The 19,866-nt window shown below is 44.5% G+C and overlaps 1 protein-coding gene across 1 annotated transcript in view; it reads left to right on the plus strand.

Annotated features, from left to right (window-relative positions):
- The window catches only part of MAP3K9 (mitogen-activated protein kinase kinase kinase 9), an 85,357-nt gene that overhangs the window by 48,987 nt on the left and 16,504 nt on the right, over nucleotides 1-19,866 (plus strand). Inside the window, exons 4-7 of the mRNA XM_055436238.2 lie at nucleotides 9,592-9,740; nucleotides 10,663-10,838; nucleotides 16,294-16,534; nucleotides 18,950-19,072. Of these exons, the coding sequence (XP_055292213.1) occupies nucleotides 9,592-9,740; nucleotides 10,663-10,838; nucleotides 16,294-16,534; nucleotides 18,950-19,072 (689 nt within the window). The remainder of the gene's footprint in view (nucleotides 1-9,591; nucleotides 9,741-10,662; nucleotides 10,839-16,293; nucleotides 16,535-18,949; nucleotides 19,073-19,866) is intronic.

Consider the following 19,866-nt stretch of genomic DNA (forward strand, 5'->3'; position numbering starts at 1 on the left):
GTTTCCTAAAGCTGCTTTACCAAATTACCACAAACCTGGTGGCTTAAAACAGTAGAAATTTTCAGTCTAGAGGCCAGAAGTCTGAAATTGGTGTCAGTCAAATCATATTCTCTCCAGAGACTATAGGGCAGATTCTGTTCCAAATAAGGATTCTAGGTGTTAGGACTTGGATGTACCTTTTCAGGGCCACCATTCAACCCATGACAAGCTGAATATTTTTTATCACTCAAAAAAGCCCTCAATACCTATTAGCAGTTATTCCCCAATATCTCCTATCTCTACCCTTCCTCTCTGGAAACCACTAATTCGCTTTCTGTCTCAATGGATTTGCCTGTTTTGGACATTTTGTATAAATGGAATCACATGGTATGGGGTCTTCTGGTCTGACTTCCTTCATTTGCATGCTTTCAGGATTCATATATGTTATAGCATGTGTCAGAACTTCATTTTTTTAATAGTTGAATAATATCCCATTGTATGCTGCTGCTGCTGCCAAGTCACTTCAGTCGTGTCCGACTCTGTGTGACCCCATAGACGGCAGCCCACCAGGCTCCCCCGTCCCTGGGATTCTCCAGGCAAGAACACTGGAGTGGGTTGTCATTTCCTTCTCCAATGTGTGAAAGTGAAAAGTGAAAGTGAAGTCGCTCAGTCACGTCCGACCCTTAGCGACCCCACGGACTGCAGCCTACCAGGCTCCTCCATCCATGGGATTTTCTAGACAAGAGTACTGGAGTGGCTTGCCATTGCCTTCTCCAATCCCATTGTATGGATATACCACAATTTGTTTATTCATTCATTAGTTGGACTTTTTGGCTGTTTCACTTTTTGTCTAATGTAAATAACGCTGCCACAGACATTTGTGTATAAGTTTTTGTGTGAACATGTTTTCAGTTCTCTCGGGTATATACCTAAGAGAGAAATTTTCTGAGTCATATGGCAGTTCTTTATTTAACTTTTTTGGGAACTGCCAAACAGTTACTTTGTTTACCATGGCTTACTGTTAGCAACAGTAAGAGAAGGCAATGGCACCCCACTCCAGTACTCTTGCCTGGAAAATCTCATGGACGGAGGAGCCTGGTAGGCTTCAGTCCACGGGGTCGCTAAGAGTTGGACACGACAGAGCGACTTCACTTCACTTTCACTGTTAGCAACACACGAGTGTTCCAATTTCTCTATATCATCTCAACACTGGTTGTTTTTTATTGTAGCCATTTTAGTGGATGTAAAGTGGTATCTCATTGTGGTTTTAATTTGCATTCCCTAATTAATGATCTTGAGCATCTTTTCATGTGCTTATTGGTCATTTGTATATCTTCTCTGAATAAATGTGTTCAAATCCTTTACCAGTTTTAAAATTGAGTTATATTGAGTCCTTACATTTTTATGTTGAAAGAGTTCTTTATGTATTCTACATACAAGAACCTTATCAGGTACATGGTTTGCAAATATTTTCTCCCATTCTGTGCATTTTCTTTTCACTTCCTTGATGTTATCCTTTGAAACACAAGCATTTTTTAATTTTGGTGTCCAGTTTATCAGCTTTTTTTTGATGTCCTATCCAAGAAATCAAGTCATAAAGTTTTATACCTTTGTTTTCTTCTAAGAGTTTTATAATTTTAGCTCTTACATATAGGTCTCTGTTCCATTTTGACTTAATTTCTGTATGTGGTGTGATGTGGGGGTATAATTTCATTATTTTTTGTATGGCTATCTAGTTGTCCCAGCACCACTTGTTGACAGGACTGTTCTTTTCCTTATTGAATTGTCTTGACATCCGTATCAAAAGGCAGTTTATCACAAATCAGAGTTTATTTCTGGACTCTCACTTCTACTCCATTGATCTGTGTGTCTACCATTATGCCAATATCACCTGTTTTTTAAGTACTGTAGCTTTGTAGTAAGTTTTGAAATTAAGAAGTATGAGTCTTCCAACTTTCTTCTTTTTCAAGATTATTTTGGCTATTTGGATCTCTTCAATTTCCATATGAATTTTAGGAACTTTTTGTCCATTTCTGAAAAGTAGGCAGCTAGAATTTTGTAGGGATTGTGTTAAATCTTTAGACCACCTTGGGGAGTATTGCCATCTAGGTAATACTAAGTCTTCCAATCCATGAAAATGGAATATCTTTCTATTTATTTAGACCTTCTTTAATTTCTTTCAATGATGCTTTATAGCTTCTGAATATTGAATCTTATTTCCATGCACATTAATTACAGGGTGAAGTATCTATTGTGAAGAAAAGAGTTTTCCTTTCCTTCAAGTATTTGACCAGATCTCATTGCTGCTGCTGCTGCTGAGTCGCTTTGGTCGTGTCCGACTCTGTGCGACCCCATAGATGGCAGCCCAGCAGGCTCCCCCGTCCCTGGGTTTCTCCAGGCAAGAACACTGGAGTGGGTTGCCATTTCCTGCTCCAGTGCATGAAAGTGAAAAGTGAAAGTGATGTTGCTCAGTCGTGTCCAACTCGTAGTGACCCCATGGACTGCAGCCTACCAGGCTCCTCTGTCCATGGGATTTTCCAGGCAAGAGTACTGGAGTGGGGTGCCATTGCCTTCTCTGCCAGATCACATTAGGTTAAGCTATATCCTGATATTCAACTGTTTTTGACCTATAAAAACAGCAATTTCATACACTTCAACTTAACACTTTCATTGCTTGACTGTTGGCTAATTAGATTAGTTGATGTATTAAGCTAATTTGCTGTTACAAAGAGACCTACCAATGAAAGAAATGTATTTCTTTTTCAAGGAGTAGTCCAGCCTGTCCAAACTGGTGAAAGAGCTGTGCACCTTGAGATCGTTTAGGAACTCAGATTCTTTCAGGATCCCTCAGAATGTTGTTCTTATCTGAACAGTTACATCTGAGTGACCGTTACTTCTGCAGAAGTATTATATTTATATCCCACAGAAAAGGGGAAAGAGAGCTTATCCATGGCAAGCAGCTTGTCTTTAATTTGGAGATGACTCCAAAAGTAGGTATTATTATTTCCATTTTACAGATGAGGTAATTGAGGCTTAGATGATTGAAGTTAGTTGCCTAGGTTCACCCAGGTGGTAGAGGTAAAGCTGTGATTTGAACTAGATCTGTGTCTCTTGAAAAATCTGTGCTTTCAGCCACTTCACCATCTGTGTACTCTTAATCCTGGACTTTGGGCAACCTCCTCCAGGGGGATTGGCCCATGGCCCATCACGCCTGAGACCTAGCAGGATGTCCCAAGAGGGCCAAAGCATGTCAAGGAACTCAGGACAAAGCTGGTTCCCAAACTGACTTATAATGAATTACTCCTTCAAGAAATGTTTATTTAAAAATTACTTACTCTGTGTTATGACCAAGCAAGTGTGCTTGCTTCCTGCTGCATAATGGAAAGACCTAACACCAAGACTTTTGCAGAGAGAAAAAGTCTTTATTGCAGGGCAGCCAAGCAGGAAGCAGTGCTCAGATCTGTCTCCCTAATCAATTGATCCAATACTTTGGCCACCTGATGTGAAGAGGCACATCATTGGAAAAGACCTTGATGCTATAGGAAAGATTGAGGGCAGGAGGACAAGGGGATGACAGAAGATGTGATGGTTGGATGGCATCACCAACTCGATGGACATGAATCTGAGCAAACTCCAGGAGATGGTAAAGGACAGGGAAGCCTGGTGTACTGCAGCCCATGGGGTCACAAAGAGTTAGACATGACTTAGTGACTAAACAGCAACAAATCAATCAGCTGTTGAGTGGGATATTTATGTGGAAGTAGGGAATAAGAGGGGAAAGGACTGGAAAATGATTGGTGGAAAGTGATTTTCAGTTTCTGGAGTTCTCTGCACAGTCTCGACTGCTCTTCATACCTCTGCATGGGTTGCATGTGCAAATTCAGGGGGCTTCCTTACATTATGTGAGGTGGATTTTCAGCCTGTAATGTGTGAAGTTTATTATCAAAGTTTATTATCGGTTGTCCGAGTCCCTCAACGTGCCTTGAAGGAGGCCCTCAGCAGGTTGTTTTCTGTATCTGGTTTCCCTGGTTTTCTGCAAAACAAGCTTGACATCCTCTAGATATCATTTTATTTCTATCTTGTTTCTACCTATGGGCCTTGAGTGCGGAAGATAATGGTATGGTTTCGTGTCAGATACTGGGCTGAGCCTGAGTCCCACCACCTTCCCTTGCTCCCCTACCTTGCCTTCACGCTGCTGAACTCATCCAGGGCCTTGGGCCTCTGTGGTTGCCAGGTGCCCAGGGCCAGCAGAGTGTGTCTCACTGTTCTTCAGGTATAGTTCTTTGGACCTCTTCCATGCTGTGATGGGGGGGTAGGATGAGAATGTCCCAGACTCCCTCAAGAAGACATTCTTTCCCTTTGGTTGTGCTGTGCAGGGAGGGCAGTGGTGACAGTTGGAGGGCATCCTTGTATGGTGACTCCTTGCCCGTGGTGTGTAGGATGAGGTGGGGGCATTTTGTTAATTATTTTAAGTTTTTTAAATGACAGAAGGAAAACATGTTCACTGCAGGAAAAAAAAAAATTAGAAAATATGGATAAACAAAAGAGAAAAAGAAAGAAAAGAAGAAAATCACCCACAGCGCACTTCTAAAGATAATCTATGATGACATTTTGGTGTGTTTATTCCTGTTCCCATGATCACCCACCCGTCCCTTAAAATGGGATCATTTCTGTTTTGTAAGCTAACTTTTTGAATGTAATGCAGCATGAACATATTGCCATTTTTTTTTTGTATTTATCCTTTTTGACACGAGTGCTCATGCTTTTTTGAAAAAATGGTTTTGTGTATTTTTTATGATTCTTGCTCTTTGGTTTTTTCTAATACTTATTTTTAATTAACTTATTTATTTGGCTGTGCCAGGTCTTAGCTGTCACACACGGGATCTTTGGTTTGGGGCTTGTGGGATCTCTGTGGAATCTTTAGTTGCAGCATGTGGGATCTAGTTCCCCAGCCAGGGATTGAACCTGGGTCGCCTGCATTGGGAGCACAGAGTCTTAGCCACTGGACCACCAGGGAAGTCCCCATATTGCCATGTTAATAAGTATTTATTATGTCAATAAATATATTAACATGTATATTTGTAAATAAATTAGTAAATATGTTGTCATTTTGAATGAGGGTCTGGTTAACAATAAGAGCAATTGTATGCTTCCTCATAGTTTGCAAAGTGCATTCACGTATGGCAGTTCAGTTGCCTTTGCCAAGATTATTAATTGGTCAGTGTGGTTCCTGCAACGTGGGGTCCCAGCTGATGACCAAGTGCAGGATTCCATTCAAGGGACACCGTCTCCTTTTAGAGAGTGGACCCCTGAGCTGACAGTCTTAAAATCCATGCAGGTTAATAAGAAAAACAGCCCTGGCCCAGCACAGGTGAAGAATTGCTGCACCTTCAGTTTGGAAGGGTTGCTGTTCACCCTCCGCCTTTCCTTCACCCCTCCCCCACATCCAGCATTACCAAACAGTGGAAAGGATTACTGCACCTCTGAAGTTGGTTAATGATTGACACAGGGTGCATTCCCGAGGGTTTGGGGTTGCACTCTGAGGACTCTTGGGAAATTGCTGGCAGCCGTGTGAGAGCTGGCAGTTCTCTCAGCGGAAGGGATGCTAAAGCAGAGTTCTAGCTGAGCTGGTACTGGGAGGCCACTGGTAAATGGTCTTGAACAGACTTGTTGACCTTCTCTTAACCCTGGGAGGGCAAGAAAATAGGCTAAACCCAGGGTAAATCATGTCTACCTCTCCCCGGGTGTTCAGATCCACTTAATGGGTGTTTCTCCAGTCCCCTTTTTGGACTCTATTCCTGCCAAAGGAACACCAAACCTTCATTTATATCACCCACCTTCTGTTATAAAAATACAGAGGAACATTGGCAGAAGAACACTTTGACTGGTTAAATCCTCCCCAGAAGGGCTCCTTCCCAGAATGCTACTGCCCCTCCAGATGCTTTCTCATGTCAGGCCCTTTCTGTGGAGAAGCACGCGGCATTTTCCAGCAATAGGTGGCAGTTTCAGGAGGCAGGGTAGTTATTGTTATTTGTCCCTTGCAACTCTTCTGTGAGGTGTTGGGATTGCCGGCTCTGTTACACGGTTGAGGAAACAGGTTTGGAGGTGAACTTGCTTTCTCAAGGTCACACGGCTGTAAGTGGTAAAGCAGACATTTGACTTAAGTCTAAGTCTTTCTTGAGCAGCACTTCTCCCACTTTTCCTTGTTATAGAGCCCTTCAGATGGAGTGGAATGCCCATGAACAAAGGACCAAGATAGGTGAGAGCAGAGCTGCCCTTGTGGAAGCTGGAGGGGAGGGTCCCTGGCTCCTCCCCCTTCCAGGCGGCCTGGGACATCACCCTGGAGTAGTGCTCAGTGTGAAAACCATAGCAGGCGGGACTCGAGGACACAGACAGAAGATGTTTGGATCTCTGGATACATTTGGATCTTTGAAAACACCCTGTTTTTCCAGGTCGTTAGGGTTGGGATATCACTTGTCTTTGCCTATATGGAAGAAAGGGGTTTGGGGAACATTGAGTTTTTATTCCTCAGAGTAGAAGTAGGCAGTCGTGCCAGGAGCACACAGCTGCACACGGGAATGACTCTAGCATGGGATCTAGGTAGCAGTGCTGAGAACTCGTAGGGGTCCCTGGATGGTGCTGCCCAGCATGGCCGCTGTCTGGATAAGTCACCTGAGACGTTTGGCCGGAAGTGCCCTGGTGCAGTTCCTGATGATACTTGGGGCTTACTCTGCGGCACCTGCTGCAGCCTGTGGGACAGTCTGGCTGTGCCCTCACTCCTGCATCCACTCATCAGTTCATTCACTATGTGAGGGTGTAGGCGTACCAGAGCCTGGGCAAGGCCCCGAGAATGCAAAGGTTACAGACCGGTTGTCCCTGCCCTTTAGGAGACCAAGGCTGGTAAACAAACAACTGAAGGGCTGAGTAACACGTCAGGGTGTCAGGGAAGGCTTCCTGAAGCGTCCAATTGTCCCCGTCAGTCTCAGGCTAAAATCCAGCTTCTTGTCAGGACAAGACAAGACCTGTAACTACCAGTCTACTAGGCTATATTTTCCCCCCTTTCAAAATACATGAAAAAAATATATAGTATCTGGAGGGCTCACTGAGAGAAAGCCATTGTCCAAGGAGACTGGCCAGTCCACTCTGAGGGTCCCTCTGTAGAGACCCCTGGGATACCCTGGCACAGAGGTGGGCACATTGCTTTCCTTTGGAGCCATGCCAGACCACTTGGAGCCCTTTGAGGGCAAGTCCACACCCTTTTTTATGCTGATCCCTGGTCTGTCTCCCTCCCTTAGCAAAGTTTTGCTCAGGGCTTAGCTGCCTCCTGCCTCTGTCCTGGTCTGATGTAGGTGACCTTCCTTTGTGCCCTCGTAGTATCTCTGTTGTGACTTCTCTCTCTGTATTCTAAGTATTCTTTTTTCTGTTCCTCTGTCTGATTTCTTTGTGGATATCATCTGTGTATTTTTATCCTATATCCCAGTGCTTGGCATTGAGTTTGATCCATTGTAGATGTTTAAAATGAATGAATTGATGGTGGTGCATTTGAATCAGATCTTGAAAGATAATTAGCAGAGTTTACCAAGCAGAGAAATGGTAGAAGGGCATTCTAGGGAGAAAGAATTGAGAATTGGTCCAGGTCCACTATGACTTACTCTATATATGCCCTTAAGAGATGTGGCTAAAACTTAACTTTCCTCATCTGAAAAATGATAATATTTATCTTGCAGGTTTGTTGTAGGGATTCAAGATGACACTTGTAAATGTCTTAGCATGCTGTACATACAAGGTACCATGGTCAAATAGTTACTGGGTTTATTATTCTTTTTAAAATTAATATGTCTTCTTGTTGGTTATAAACTACCAGTGAGTATTACCAAAAAATTGAGGTCTATGTTGCAAATATAAGTAAAGCCCCTCTTCCAGCTGCTCATGGCCTCATGGTTTCTGTTCCTGAGTTATTCCTGGAAGGATTAAACACTACATGAGTGCCTGGTTGTGATTGTGAATTCATAGGATAATTATTCCACTAAACTCTGTATTCCCAGTTCTCTAACTCCAAGGACAAATGAAAAGAAATTCCTCATGTGCACTTAAAAGGTAGGGAGGGAACTTGAAGCCTGCCCTGCTCCACCATTGCAGTCCACCCTTGTGAAACTTGCCCCTTTGAATTAGACAGAGTTCACTGTTATGGATGCACTCATGCTAGTCATGGGCAAGAATCTATTCAGCCTAATGGGCACCAAAAGAAATCTTTCGCAGGAACAAAATCTGTTTATTTTGGGTGGTCATCTCTCTGCTTTTCTAAAGCTAAATAAACAATGTATCTGTTGCCATATAATCCAGCAGTCCCACTTCTGGGCGTATACCCAGACAAAACTATAATTTGAAAAGATCCATGCACCCCTATGTTCAAAGCAGCACTGTTTACAATAGCCATGGAAACAACCCGCATGCCCATCAAGAGATGATTGGTTTAAGAAGATGTGTGTGGTATATATATTCAATGGACTATTACCTGGCCATTAAAAAGAATGAAATAGTGCCATTTGCAGCAACATGGATGGACCTGGAGATTGTCATACTAAGTGAAGTAAGTCAGAAAGAGAAAGACAAATACTATGTATGTCATTTATATGTGGAATCTAAAATATGACACAAATGAACATATCTACGAAATAAAAACAGACTCACAGTTGTAGAAAACAGATTTGTAGTTGCCAAAGGGGAGGGGAGTTTTGGATTAGCATTCAGTTCAGTTCAGTTCAGTCGCTCAGTCGTGTCCGACTCTCTGCGACCCCATGAATCACAGCACGCCAGGCGTCCCTGTCCATCACCAACTCCCAGAGTTCCATTGCAAACCATTATATATAGGATGGATAAACAAGGTCCTACTGTATAGCATGGGCTTTCCAAGTGGCTCAGTATTATAGAATCTGCCTGCCAGTGTAAGAGACATGGGTTTGATCCCTGGGTTGGGAAGATCCCCTGGAGAGGAAATGGCAACCCACTCTAGTCTTCTTGCCTGGAAAATCCCATAGACAGAGGAGCCTGGTGGGCTGCAGTCACAAAAAGTTGGATACGACTGAGCGACTGAACTGAACTGAACTGAATCACTTTGCTATACAGTAGAAATTAAATACAACATTGTAAGTCAACTATACTTAAATAAAATTTAAAAGAAAATAATATATCTAGTGACTAAAGCTGAAGTTTTCTTAAAGCAGAAAAAAAATATTCCTGGGAGCCTTCCTCTTCGTCCAGTTTATTACATTCACAATAGCAACCACAGAATAGCTGTGGCCCTTGAGCAGTGATTTAAACAATAGAGCATTCATTTCATGATAGCCTTGTCCAACTGCTCATGTTATTCGCACTTCACAGATGAGGAATTTGAAGAGTAAGACTTTGAACCAAGTGTGCTTGACTCCAGAGTTTTTGCTTACAGCCAGTAGGGCTTATGGCCTCCCTTTTATATTTTGGCCGTATGTCTGTTCTGTTAGTCTCCCTACATGTTAGAGAAAATGTGGGATGCTCGTCAAAGCCTCATGAGCTATTTTGATGAAGTTACAGCTGTGGTTCATTGTGTGACTTCTGTCTTCTTCCTCTCCCTAGCTATGGGGTGCTGCTTTGGGAGCTCCTGACTGGTGAGGTGCCCTTCCGGGGAATCGATGGCTTAGCAGTCGCTTATGGAGTGGCCATGAACAAGCTGGCCCTTCCCATTCCTTCTACATGCCCGGAACCTTTTGCCAAACTCATGGAAGGTGAGTGACCCCTGGCTGGAACAAAACTGGAGACTGTTTGACCTTTTCTGTCAGCACTGGATAGACTGTGGCCAGTTCTGCATGACCAGTAACTGGAAGAGGAGGTGAAGTAGGAGTCACTCAAGGAGGAATCCTAAAGATGGTTACAAGAGTTAGCTCAAGATGACATCAGCACCCTGCTACACTGGTGTTACCCACGTCCCTTCTGTCCATCTAGTGACTATACAACTTAACTTAGAAACTAAAGACTGCTATCCAGTGCTTCGGTATATTAGTTAATGCAAAATAAGGAAGAACAGTAGCTTTTATTTCAAGACCTCTGAGTGTCTTACATGTAGAAACGAAGAAGATCTAAGAAGAGAGGAATTCTAAAAGTCATCTAGTTAAGACCCTATGATTTTTATCAGTGAGAAACCCTAAGCTGAGAGAGGTTAAATGGATAGGTGGCCACTCCATTAGTTAGGGACTGAGCTGAGAGTAGATAGAATTCACTTTTTCTGGGCCCCCTGCTTGTACTTTTCATCTCATCAGCATATCGAGGAGGGGAAGGGTAGCTCATTTATTTATGGGAAATCGAGGCCCATTGTCATGCCCGGAATCATGTATTATACTAACTTGATAAACAGTGGTTGTTGTACTTTATGCAAGAAAACTCTTTGGACTTGCCTTTCTTCTGCTAAATGAATGGAGCAGAGTGGGTGCAGAGTTGCTGTGTTGCGTTTCCAGTTTCACTCTTCATGACTGTGATGCTGGGCAGCTTGCTTTACCTCCTAGCCCTGTTGGGGGTTCCCTCAATGCCCGTTTCTCTGTTTCTGGAAGAAGAAATGAGAGGTGGTTTTCTGTCAGATGAGGTCACGTAACATCCTAAGTCTTCCGTCTGCCTCTGTCCGTTCATGCTTCCTGACTCGTGTACTCCATGCAGATTGCTGGAATCCCGACCCCCATTCCCGCCCATCTTTCACGAGTATCCTGGACCAGCTAACTACCATAGAGGAGTCTGGTTTCTTTGAAATGCCCAAGGACTCCTTCCACTGCCTGCAGGACGACTGGAAACACGAGATTCAGGAGATGTTTGACCAACTCAGGGCCAAAGAAAAGGTAAGAAAGAGAAGCAGAAGGCATGTGTTGACTCCGTGGACCTTCTCCACTGGGACCTCTGAGCAAGACTGTAATGCGGCCACCTTCCTGCTTGGTTTGTGATATCAAAGCAGCTTTTTCCTTCCTGGCTTTATGTGGAGCGTTCTCCAGGCCTCAGGTGTGACCTGAAATGATAAGAGAGTTTTTCTCTCTTTTGGGGATGTGGTAGGAATAAGTGGAAGAGGGCATGGCAGCCCACTCCAGTATTCTTGCCTGGAGAATCCCATGGACAGAGGAGCCTGGTGGGCTACAGTCCACAGGGTCACAAAGAGCTGGACACGACTGAAGCAACTGACCGAACATGCATGCACAGGAATAAGTAAGGGAAGTCATAAGGCTTCCCTGGTAGCTCAGATGGTAAAGGAATAAGTAAGGGAAGTCATGAACCCAAAGCTCTCTTTGCAGAGTATCTAGTTCACTGTCCAAACTGGAGGAGGAGCACCACTGTGCAAGTACCAACAGGATGTCTCACTCTGGTGGCTGGACATATTACAAGAAGTTTCCAGAAAGGTGTCTTGGTTCTGCAATGGGCTTGTCTAAGGGGGTTAACAGGATATAGGGACACTTGAACTCCAAGAACAGTTATCAGAACATCCTGCCAGTGTCTTTGGGGATCAGGATCAGACACAGCACATGGGCTAAAAATATGAGTCTCAAATTATTTGGCATGTTTCACGTTTTTGTGGAAAGAGCTCAAAGGCTGAACCACCTGAGGAGTTCAGAGACTCATAGCCCATTAGAGATCTGCCTTTTTGTTTTGGTGACCGTTCTCTGAATGGCCCCTTTTTATGCTGTAGTGTCTAGCTAACAGTCAGGTCCACACAGAGGAGGCTAAGCCAAATCAAAGCAGTTATGTTGCTTGTTCCTCAGGACCTGCAGCTCGGGGCACGAGGGATGTCCATGGGTAGACTTGGTTAATTTCTTCTTCCCATTCTCACTCCCCACTGTGGAAATTCAGAAAGCAATATAATAGTAGTGTCTAAAATTGTCTTCATGGCTTCCCAGTTCTTTCACTTGCAAGGTCTGAAGAGACCTTTTCATCTGTTTTATTCAGGAGTCTTATGGCCCCTGCTCCAGCATGTAGGGCAGGTGTTATTAACTTTTGCATCTCAGAGCTGAAGATCAGTATCTATCTAAAGTCATACAACTAGTAAGTGAGGAGGCAGAATCTTGAACCAGGGCCTTCTGGTTCCAAAACCATCTTCTTTCCAATATCATCGTTGTTCCCTAAACAAATAACTTAAAAATCATTTCCAGAGCTCATCTGAAAATGTAAATGTTTTGCTGCAACATAGCAACCCTAAGCCTGGTTTTGTTGTTTAGTCGTGTCTGACTCTGTGGTCCCATGGACTGTAGCCCACCAGGCTCCTCTAATTCTGTCTGTGGAAATTCCTATCTGTGGAATTTCCCAGTCAAGAATACTGGAGTGGGTTGCCATTTTCTTCTTCAGGGTGTCTTCACAGACCAGGGATCAAACTCACGTCTCCTGCATTGGCAGGTGGATTCTTTACCACTGAGCCACCAGGGTACTGTTTGGCAAGTCAAGGAGCATTCTGCAGGGAGATGCAATGAGCTTGTGACAATTCTTTAGCTGGGAGAAGGGGTGGATCCACACTGACCATTGAGCAGAATGATTAAAAGAGACTGTTCCAATGACTAATATTCCAGCTGGAAGAACCCCAGAGTTCCTGACCTTTTATGAATCACTAATTCCTGTGTTTTTTTGTTTTTTTAATTTATTCTTTATTGAAGTGTAGTCGAATTATGGGCTATCCTGGTGGCTCAGTGGTAAAGAATCCACCTGCCAGTGAAGGAGACTCGGGTTCGAGTCTCCTTCATTGGAGACCCTGGGTTGGGCAGATCCCCTGGAGAAGGGACTTGCAATCCACTCCAGTATTCTTGCCTGGAGCATTTCATGGACAGAGGAGCCTGGCAGGCTAGAGTCCATGGGGTCACAAAAAAATCGGACCCAACTTAGTGACTGAACTACAAAAACAAATTGAATTACAGTGTTGCATTTGTTACTGCTGTCCGGCAAAGTGATGCAAGTATACATGTGTTTGTGTGTGTATATATATATATATGTATGTTTATATTCTTTTTCATATTTTTTTCCACTATGGTTTATCACAGGATATTGAATATAGTTCTCTGATTATTTCTTTTGATTGATGGCATTATAAGGGTACCAACCAGTAAGAAAAATGAATGATGGATTTTGTCAGAAAGTAGATACTAGGAAAAGTCAAACCAGTTCTCATACTAGCTAACACGTGTAGAGCATGTGCTGTATGCCATGCTCTGAGTAATTTATATGAATTCTTACATAATCTTGCATAAAAAGCTAGTAATTGTTTTAGGTAATACAGCCCTGTGATGTTGGTGCTGTTACCTCCGTATTAAATGCGATGCCCATTTTAACTTGCCCAAGGCCACAGATTCAACCACTCTGTTTTGGAGTCCTTGCCTTGAGTATGGATGCCTCTCCATTATAAGGCTTGGAGTTCAGCAAGTGAGGGTAAAGATAGATGATGAGCTTTCTCTCTGGAGAAATTCCTCTTAAATCATTGTTTGTGAAAGATGTGATTTATATAGTATGGAGTTGATGCCCAAATAGGTGTTTCACAAGAAGGGGATTTACCATGTTGGAGGGGTTCCAGGTATATGGTGCCATAGGCCAGTACTCCATAAATGTCCTGATTTCCCATATAATTCACTCTTCAGGTTAGCTCAACCTGCTGCTCCCTTGTATGTGAGGACGGATTGGTTTCTGGGCTGGGGTTCGAATTCCCTTAAAGGAATGAGTTTAGCCCCAAGCCATTCCTTAGACAAAAGCATGTAGGAGAGAGGTCTTAGGAAGGCTGAGAGTAGCTTGAACGAAGTTTAGCTTTCCCATTTAGCAGCAAAATAACCAAGTATAATTTTTCTGAGTCTTCTACATGTTTTTGTTCTGATGGTGAAAACAAAGCGGGGGAACAAGAAAGCCAAGGATTTGGAGGGCACACAGCAATCAATCTGTTCATCAAAGAAGAAATTCAGAAGTTCAAGCTCATTTCTCAGGCACTTGTGATGAGTCCATATTACCACACAGAAGGGCTGCGTTTATAACGTTGTCTTCTCCTCTCCTTTCTGTCGTTCATTCATTGAATCAATAGTTAATCAGCAACTCCTGAGAATCTGCCCTCTACCAGCCAACCTTCAAAGTGCTCATCCTCTTCTCACTTCTATTCTTTCTGTCACTTCAATGGTCATTAGCAGGTATTCTTGCGAGCAGAAAGCACACTGAATGAAACACTCCTTTCATCAGAATATTTTATTCCCATTTTGCCTCTGTTCTGTCTTCTGTTCTCTGCCTGCTGCTCTGCTTCCCCAGTGTGTGTTCACATACTTTTTTTCTAGCCCTGGGTTCCATTTCTATATATTTTTTCTAGAGCAGAATGACTTCTTAGAGTGGAGCATTTCATTGAGAATTTTAAGTTCCAATCACAGGAGTGTTGCTCTGGCTGCTTTATTCGGGGAAAAAAAATCCCGCCTTTTTAGACCTGGTTCTATCAGGTTGTAGACATGAAAGCTGAAGTTTTAACCCTCTGGTCCCACCCCATTTCAATCCTGAAAGTAAAAGTGTTGGTCGCTCAGTCATGTCCGACTCTTTGCATCCCTGTGGACTGTAGCCCGCCAGACTCCTCCGTCCGTGAAATTCTCCAGGCAAGAATACTGGAGTGAGTTGCCATCCCTTCTCCAAGAGATCTTGCCGGCCCAGGAATTGAACCCGCGTCCCTTGCGTCTCCTGCATTGGCAGGTGGGGTTCCTTACCAGCTGAGCCTTTTTTCACTTCATCACGGGCCTACAGTAACCAGTGTTAATAGTTTAGAATCCAGATTTTTAAAGTTGTTTACAGATGCTTTATTCTCTTTCCTGGGTTCTCTCCTGTTTCCTGATGCTGTAATCTCCCACCTCTTCCTAGGAACTCCATGCTGAGTTCATTTATAAATTCACGCAGAAGGACAAAGGGAAGGCAAGGAAGAGGTTCAGCCCACCCAGTGTGGTAGTGTTTCTAGAGCAAGTGCCTGGCAAAGACTTCAGGAAATGTTCTTGCTTCTCTTTGCTGGGCTGTCTCCATCCCTCTAGAACAAATGGTTGCCCTTTAAGATAAGATGAAAGTTTCAACCACATGCCTCAGTGGATTCACTCACCAGGTGAACCAAGATTTAGATTACATGCCTCACGAACCTTTTGAACAGCCACCTTGGGAATGTATTTATTTTTATTTGCATGTTAGATGATGCCTGGAGTGTGACTCGTTTACAGCAGGCTCATTTTTAAGCTGCTGCTGCTGCTAAGTCATTTCAGTCGTGTCCGACTCTGTGCGACCCCATGGATGGCAGCCCACCAGGCTCTGCCATCCCTGGGATTCTCCAGGCAAGAACACTGGAGTGGGTTGCCATTTCCTTCTCCAACGTGTGAAAGTGAAAAGTGAAAGTGAAGTTGCTCAGTCTTGTCCGACTAGTAGCGACCCCCTGGACTGTAGCCCACCAGGCTCCTCTGTCCATGGGATTTTCTAGGCAAGAGTACTGGAGTGGCTTGCCATTGCCTTCTCCGCATTTTTAAGCTAGATTACCTTAAATTGGCTCTAGTTTTAAAAAAAATTTCCTTTATGTAACAGGAAAAAAAAATCAAAATAGAGCCGAGATAATGAAAGTTAAGTATGTGATTATGATTATATGATCATCATTATATGATTATATTTTCTACCTAAACTCTGTTGTTTTTCTTGGTCACAGATAATTTTAATCAATCAGTCAAGGTGTTGTTATTCAGTCCCTAAGTCGTGTCCAACTTGTGACCCCATGGATGCAACAAGCCAGGCTTCCCTCTCCTTCACTATCTCCTGGAGCTTGCTCAGACTCATATCCATTGAGTCAGTGATGCCATCCAACCATCTCATCCTCTGTTGCCCCCTTCTCCTGCCTTCGATCTTTTCCAGCATCAGGGTCTTTCCCATGAGTTGGCTCTTCACATCAGGTGGCAAAGTATTGGAGCTTCAGCTTCAGCATCAATCCTTTCAATGACTATTCAGGGCTGATTTCCTTTAGGATTGACTGCAGTCCAAGGGACTCTCAAGAGTCTTCTCCAGCACCAGGAACTCTCAGCCCCCTTCTGTAGGGCTTGGCCTGTGGCTACCCTAGCTGTGTACTCAGGATGTCTCTTCTGAGCCTGCCTTCCCTTACCATTTGGGGTGGTCAGGTGTTCATTTGCCGACTAGCTATCCAGTACCCCCATCTCCTCCAGAGAGTGAAGTGTGGGGCATTAGAGGAGAGCTGTCTGGGTTGCTGTGAGCGCTGCTCTCCCAGGGGCGAGCCCCCCCACTGCCCCAGGGGGTGCCCCCTTCTCTCTGATGGTCCTCCCTGCCTGGCAGGAGCTGCGCACTTGGGAGGAGGAGCTGACACGGGCTGCGCTCCAGCAGAAGAACCAGGAGGAGCTGCTGCGGCGACGGGAGCAGGAGCTGGCCGAGCGGGAGATCGACATTCTGGAACGAGAGCTCAACATCATCATCCACCAGTTGTGCCAGGAGAAGCCCCGGGTCAAGAAGCGCAAGGGCAAGTTCAGGAAGAGCCGGCTGAAGCTCAAGGACGGAAATCGCATTAGCCTCCCTTCTGGTTGGTACCCGGGAGACCTGGGGGAGGGCTTCCCAGGTGACGCTAGTGGTAAAGAACCCGCCTGCCAATGCAGGAGACGTAAGACCAGTGGGTTCGATCCCTGGGTCAGGAAGATCCCTTGGAGGAGGGCATGGCAACCCACTCTAGTATTCTCGCCTGGAGAATCCCCATAGACAGAGGAGCCTGGTGGGCTATAGTCCATGGGGTCACAAAGAGTCGGACACAACTGAAGCGACTGAGCATGCACGACCTGGGGGAGGCATGAATGGGCCGAGGGGCTCGTGTGGCAGGGGGTCTGTGGGAACCAGAGACTGGGCTCAGAAACGTGAGACCCCGGGTTCCTTATAGAGCTGGTTGGAGACCCCAGGTTCTATTCCAGGGAAAGCCTGGCCTGCTGAGAAGTTTCACCCTTCCAAGGAGGATTTTGGAGTGTGACTGCACACAGAACATGAGGGCTAGGCCAGGACCATGGCCAGCCCGACAGGCAGGTGTGGTCCAGTCTGCTAGAAAGCATGGCCGTGCATACAGGCAATTCTTACTGTGGGAAAACCTGGAGAATGAAGATGTCATTGGGGTAACAGAATCCCAGGGTGAGTGTGTGTATGTGCCTATGAGATAAGAAGACTCCTGGCTCTGCAAAATAACTCATAGTTCTCTGTGTGCAGTTGAGATTAGGATGAATGTTTAAGAATTTGATTTACATGTAACCTTTCAGAAACACATTAGTTGAGCAAAGGTACATTTGCAGTAGGTACCACCTTGGGAAAATGCAAAGAAATAAGAAACTATGAATTAGAGTCTCAGGAGTTTACGTACCCACGGAGGGAGGTGAGTACTCAAGTGTGTGTTTATGTGGATAAGAAAGTTCATTGTATTCTGAGCCTGTCAGTCCCCAGGAAGCAGGCTTATTAGAAGCGTAAGGAATCAGGGGAAAGTAGCGTAATGGGAGCAGTAGTAGATGATTTTAAGCACTGGGATGGTGGCTTAGGTACAGACAAGAGAATCCATTTAGTGAAATCAGTGAGTGTTGCTGCACTTTTTTTTTTCCAGGCAACACAGAGTCTGTAAGCATCTCTGGAGCAACATGTGCCAGCATCTTGATGTGTGCTAAGGAAGCAGATAGTAAAGCCATGGAACCCACCTCCAGGGAGATCACTGTCTAGAGGGGAACTTAGGTGCCAACAGCAGATCTTTATGATAAGCCCTTTGATAGATGGGGAGAATGAAGCCCAGAAACTCAGAGAATGTACGTTTTACATTCCTCATGCTCTGATGTAAACGCTTTTGGAATAAACTGGAATTTGGACCATTAACTGCGTCTCTCTCCCTTTCTCAGGTTCTGTGGGTTAATCCTGTTACCCTGTACTTAATGAGAAGCATCCGTCTCCCTGCTTTGGTCCCTGAGAAAAGGAGATGTGTACTAATAGATTATATGAGACAGAGTAGTTTATGTATTTTATATTAGATTTCCTAGAATAATCAACTGGGCTTCCCCAATGACTCCATGGGTAAAGAAGCCACATGCCACTCAGGAGACACAGGAGATGCAGATTCTATCCCTGGGTCAGGAAGATCTCCTGGAAAAGGAAGTGGCAACCCACTCTAGCATTCTTGCCTGAAAAATCCCTTTGACAGAGGAACTTGGCAGGCTACAGTCCAGAGGGTTGCAAAGAGTCAGACACAACCAGGTGACTAAGCACACACACACAGAATAATCGACAAGGTCTCATGATATTTTAAAAATTTATTCCAAGTAGCTACTTGCTACCTCTATGTACATTATATGACAGCTTTACAAAAACAGTCTAATGCAGTTCACTTGGGTAATGCAGCTTCCATCTCTACATATATCCAGCTGCCACATTCCTATGGGAAAAAGAAGTGATTCTGAAAAAGAACATCTCCCAGTTGAAAATGAGCTTCTCAGGACATAGTGCCCATCCCTCAAGGCTTCCAGCAAGTGTCAGTTCTCTCATAGGAATTTTTTATAATTGAAGTCGAGTTGATGTAAAATATTATACAAATTTCATGTGCGCATGTAATGACTCACCATTTGTAAAGGTTATATTCCATTTATAGTTATTATAAAATATTGGCTATATTTCCTGTTTTGGACCACATATCCCTGTTGTTGTTTAGTTGCTAGTGTCCAGCTCCTTTGTGACCCCGTGGACTGTAGCCCACCAGGCTCCTCTGTCCATGGGATTTCCCAAGCAAGAATACTGGAGTGGGTTGCCACTTCCTTCTCCAGGGGGATCTTCGCAACCCAGAGATCAAACCTTGAGTCTCCTGCATTAGCAGGCAGATTCTCTACTACTGAGCCACCAGGGGAGCCCATATATCTCTGTAGTTCATAAAAATTTGATGATGGGAAAATTCTAACACACACACATCTGTTTGTCTTCCCCCAAGCAGACTTCCAGCACAAGTTCACGGTACAGGCCTCACCCACCATGGATAAAAGGAAGAGTCTGATCAACAGCCGGTCCAGTCCTCCTGCGAGCCCCACCATCATCCCTCGCCTTCGTGCCATCCAGTGTAAGTCTGTTTCCTGAATTAGCTGGGGCCAGAACACACCAGGGCACCTGTCCCCTGCTCTGTCCAGCCACAGACTGATCAGACTGGCTCCGTCATAACTCTGCCACCTCTTCTGGACAATATGTGTACACACGCACATGTGTGAGGGCTTCCTAGGTGACGCTAGTGGTAAAGAACCTGCCTGCCAATGCAGGAGACCTCAGAAACGCAGGTTCAATCCCTGGGTTGGGAAGATCTCCTGGAGAGGGGCATGGCAACCCACTCCAGTACTCTTGCCTGGAAAACCCCATGGACAGAGGAGCCTGGTGGGCTACAGTCCATAGTGTTGCAAAGAGTCAGACGTGACTGAAGTGACTTAGCACGCTTGCACTCACATATGTATGCAGGCCCTTACCCCCATTACCTCGTCTCTCCATGAACTTGACCCTGCCTCCTCTACCTTTCACTATTAGCCAGATACCTGCAGAGGGGTTTGTGGATGTTGGTGGGATCTTCAGTGAATTACAGGGTACTTTGGGATGTGATGAAGGTACCCTGGCCTTGGGACCTCTGCAATATTTGGGGCATCATGGTGTTTCTTTTGTCCATGCTTCCTAGGAAGGGGCTTTGTCATAGTGTAGGTTCCAAGGTAAACTTGCCAAATACTTTACAATAAGCCAAATCTGAGCCAATTTTATTTTATGGTGGTGTTTATTAAAAAGAACTTATGCATACACAAGCATATATCCATATATTCCTAGTGTGTGGAAGGGAGAGGTTGAAGGGGCATATGCCCTAATTTAAAGATAGAGAGA

The sequence above is a fragment of the Moschus berezovskii genome, chromosome 9, assembly GCF_049115385.1.
Source record: "Moschus berezovskii isolate FMDL1 chromosome 9, NW_MosBer_1.0, whole genome shotgun sequence".
NCBI classification, from domain to species: Eukaryota; Metazoa; Chordata; class Mammalia; order Artiodactyla; family Moschidae; genus Moschus; species Moschus berezovskii.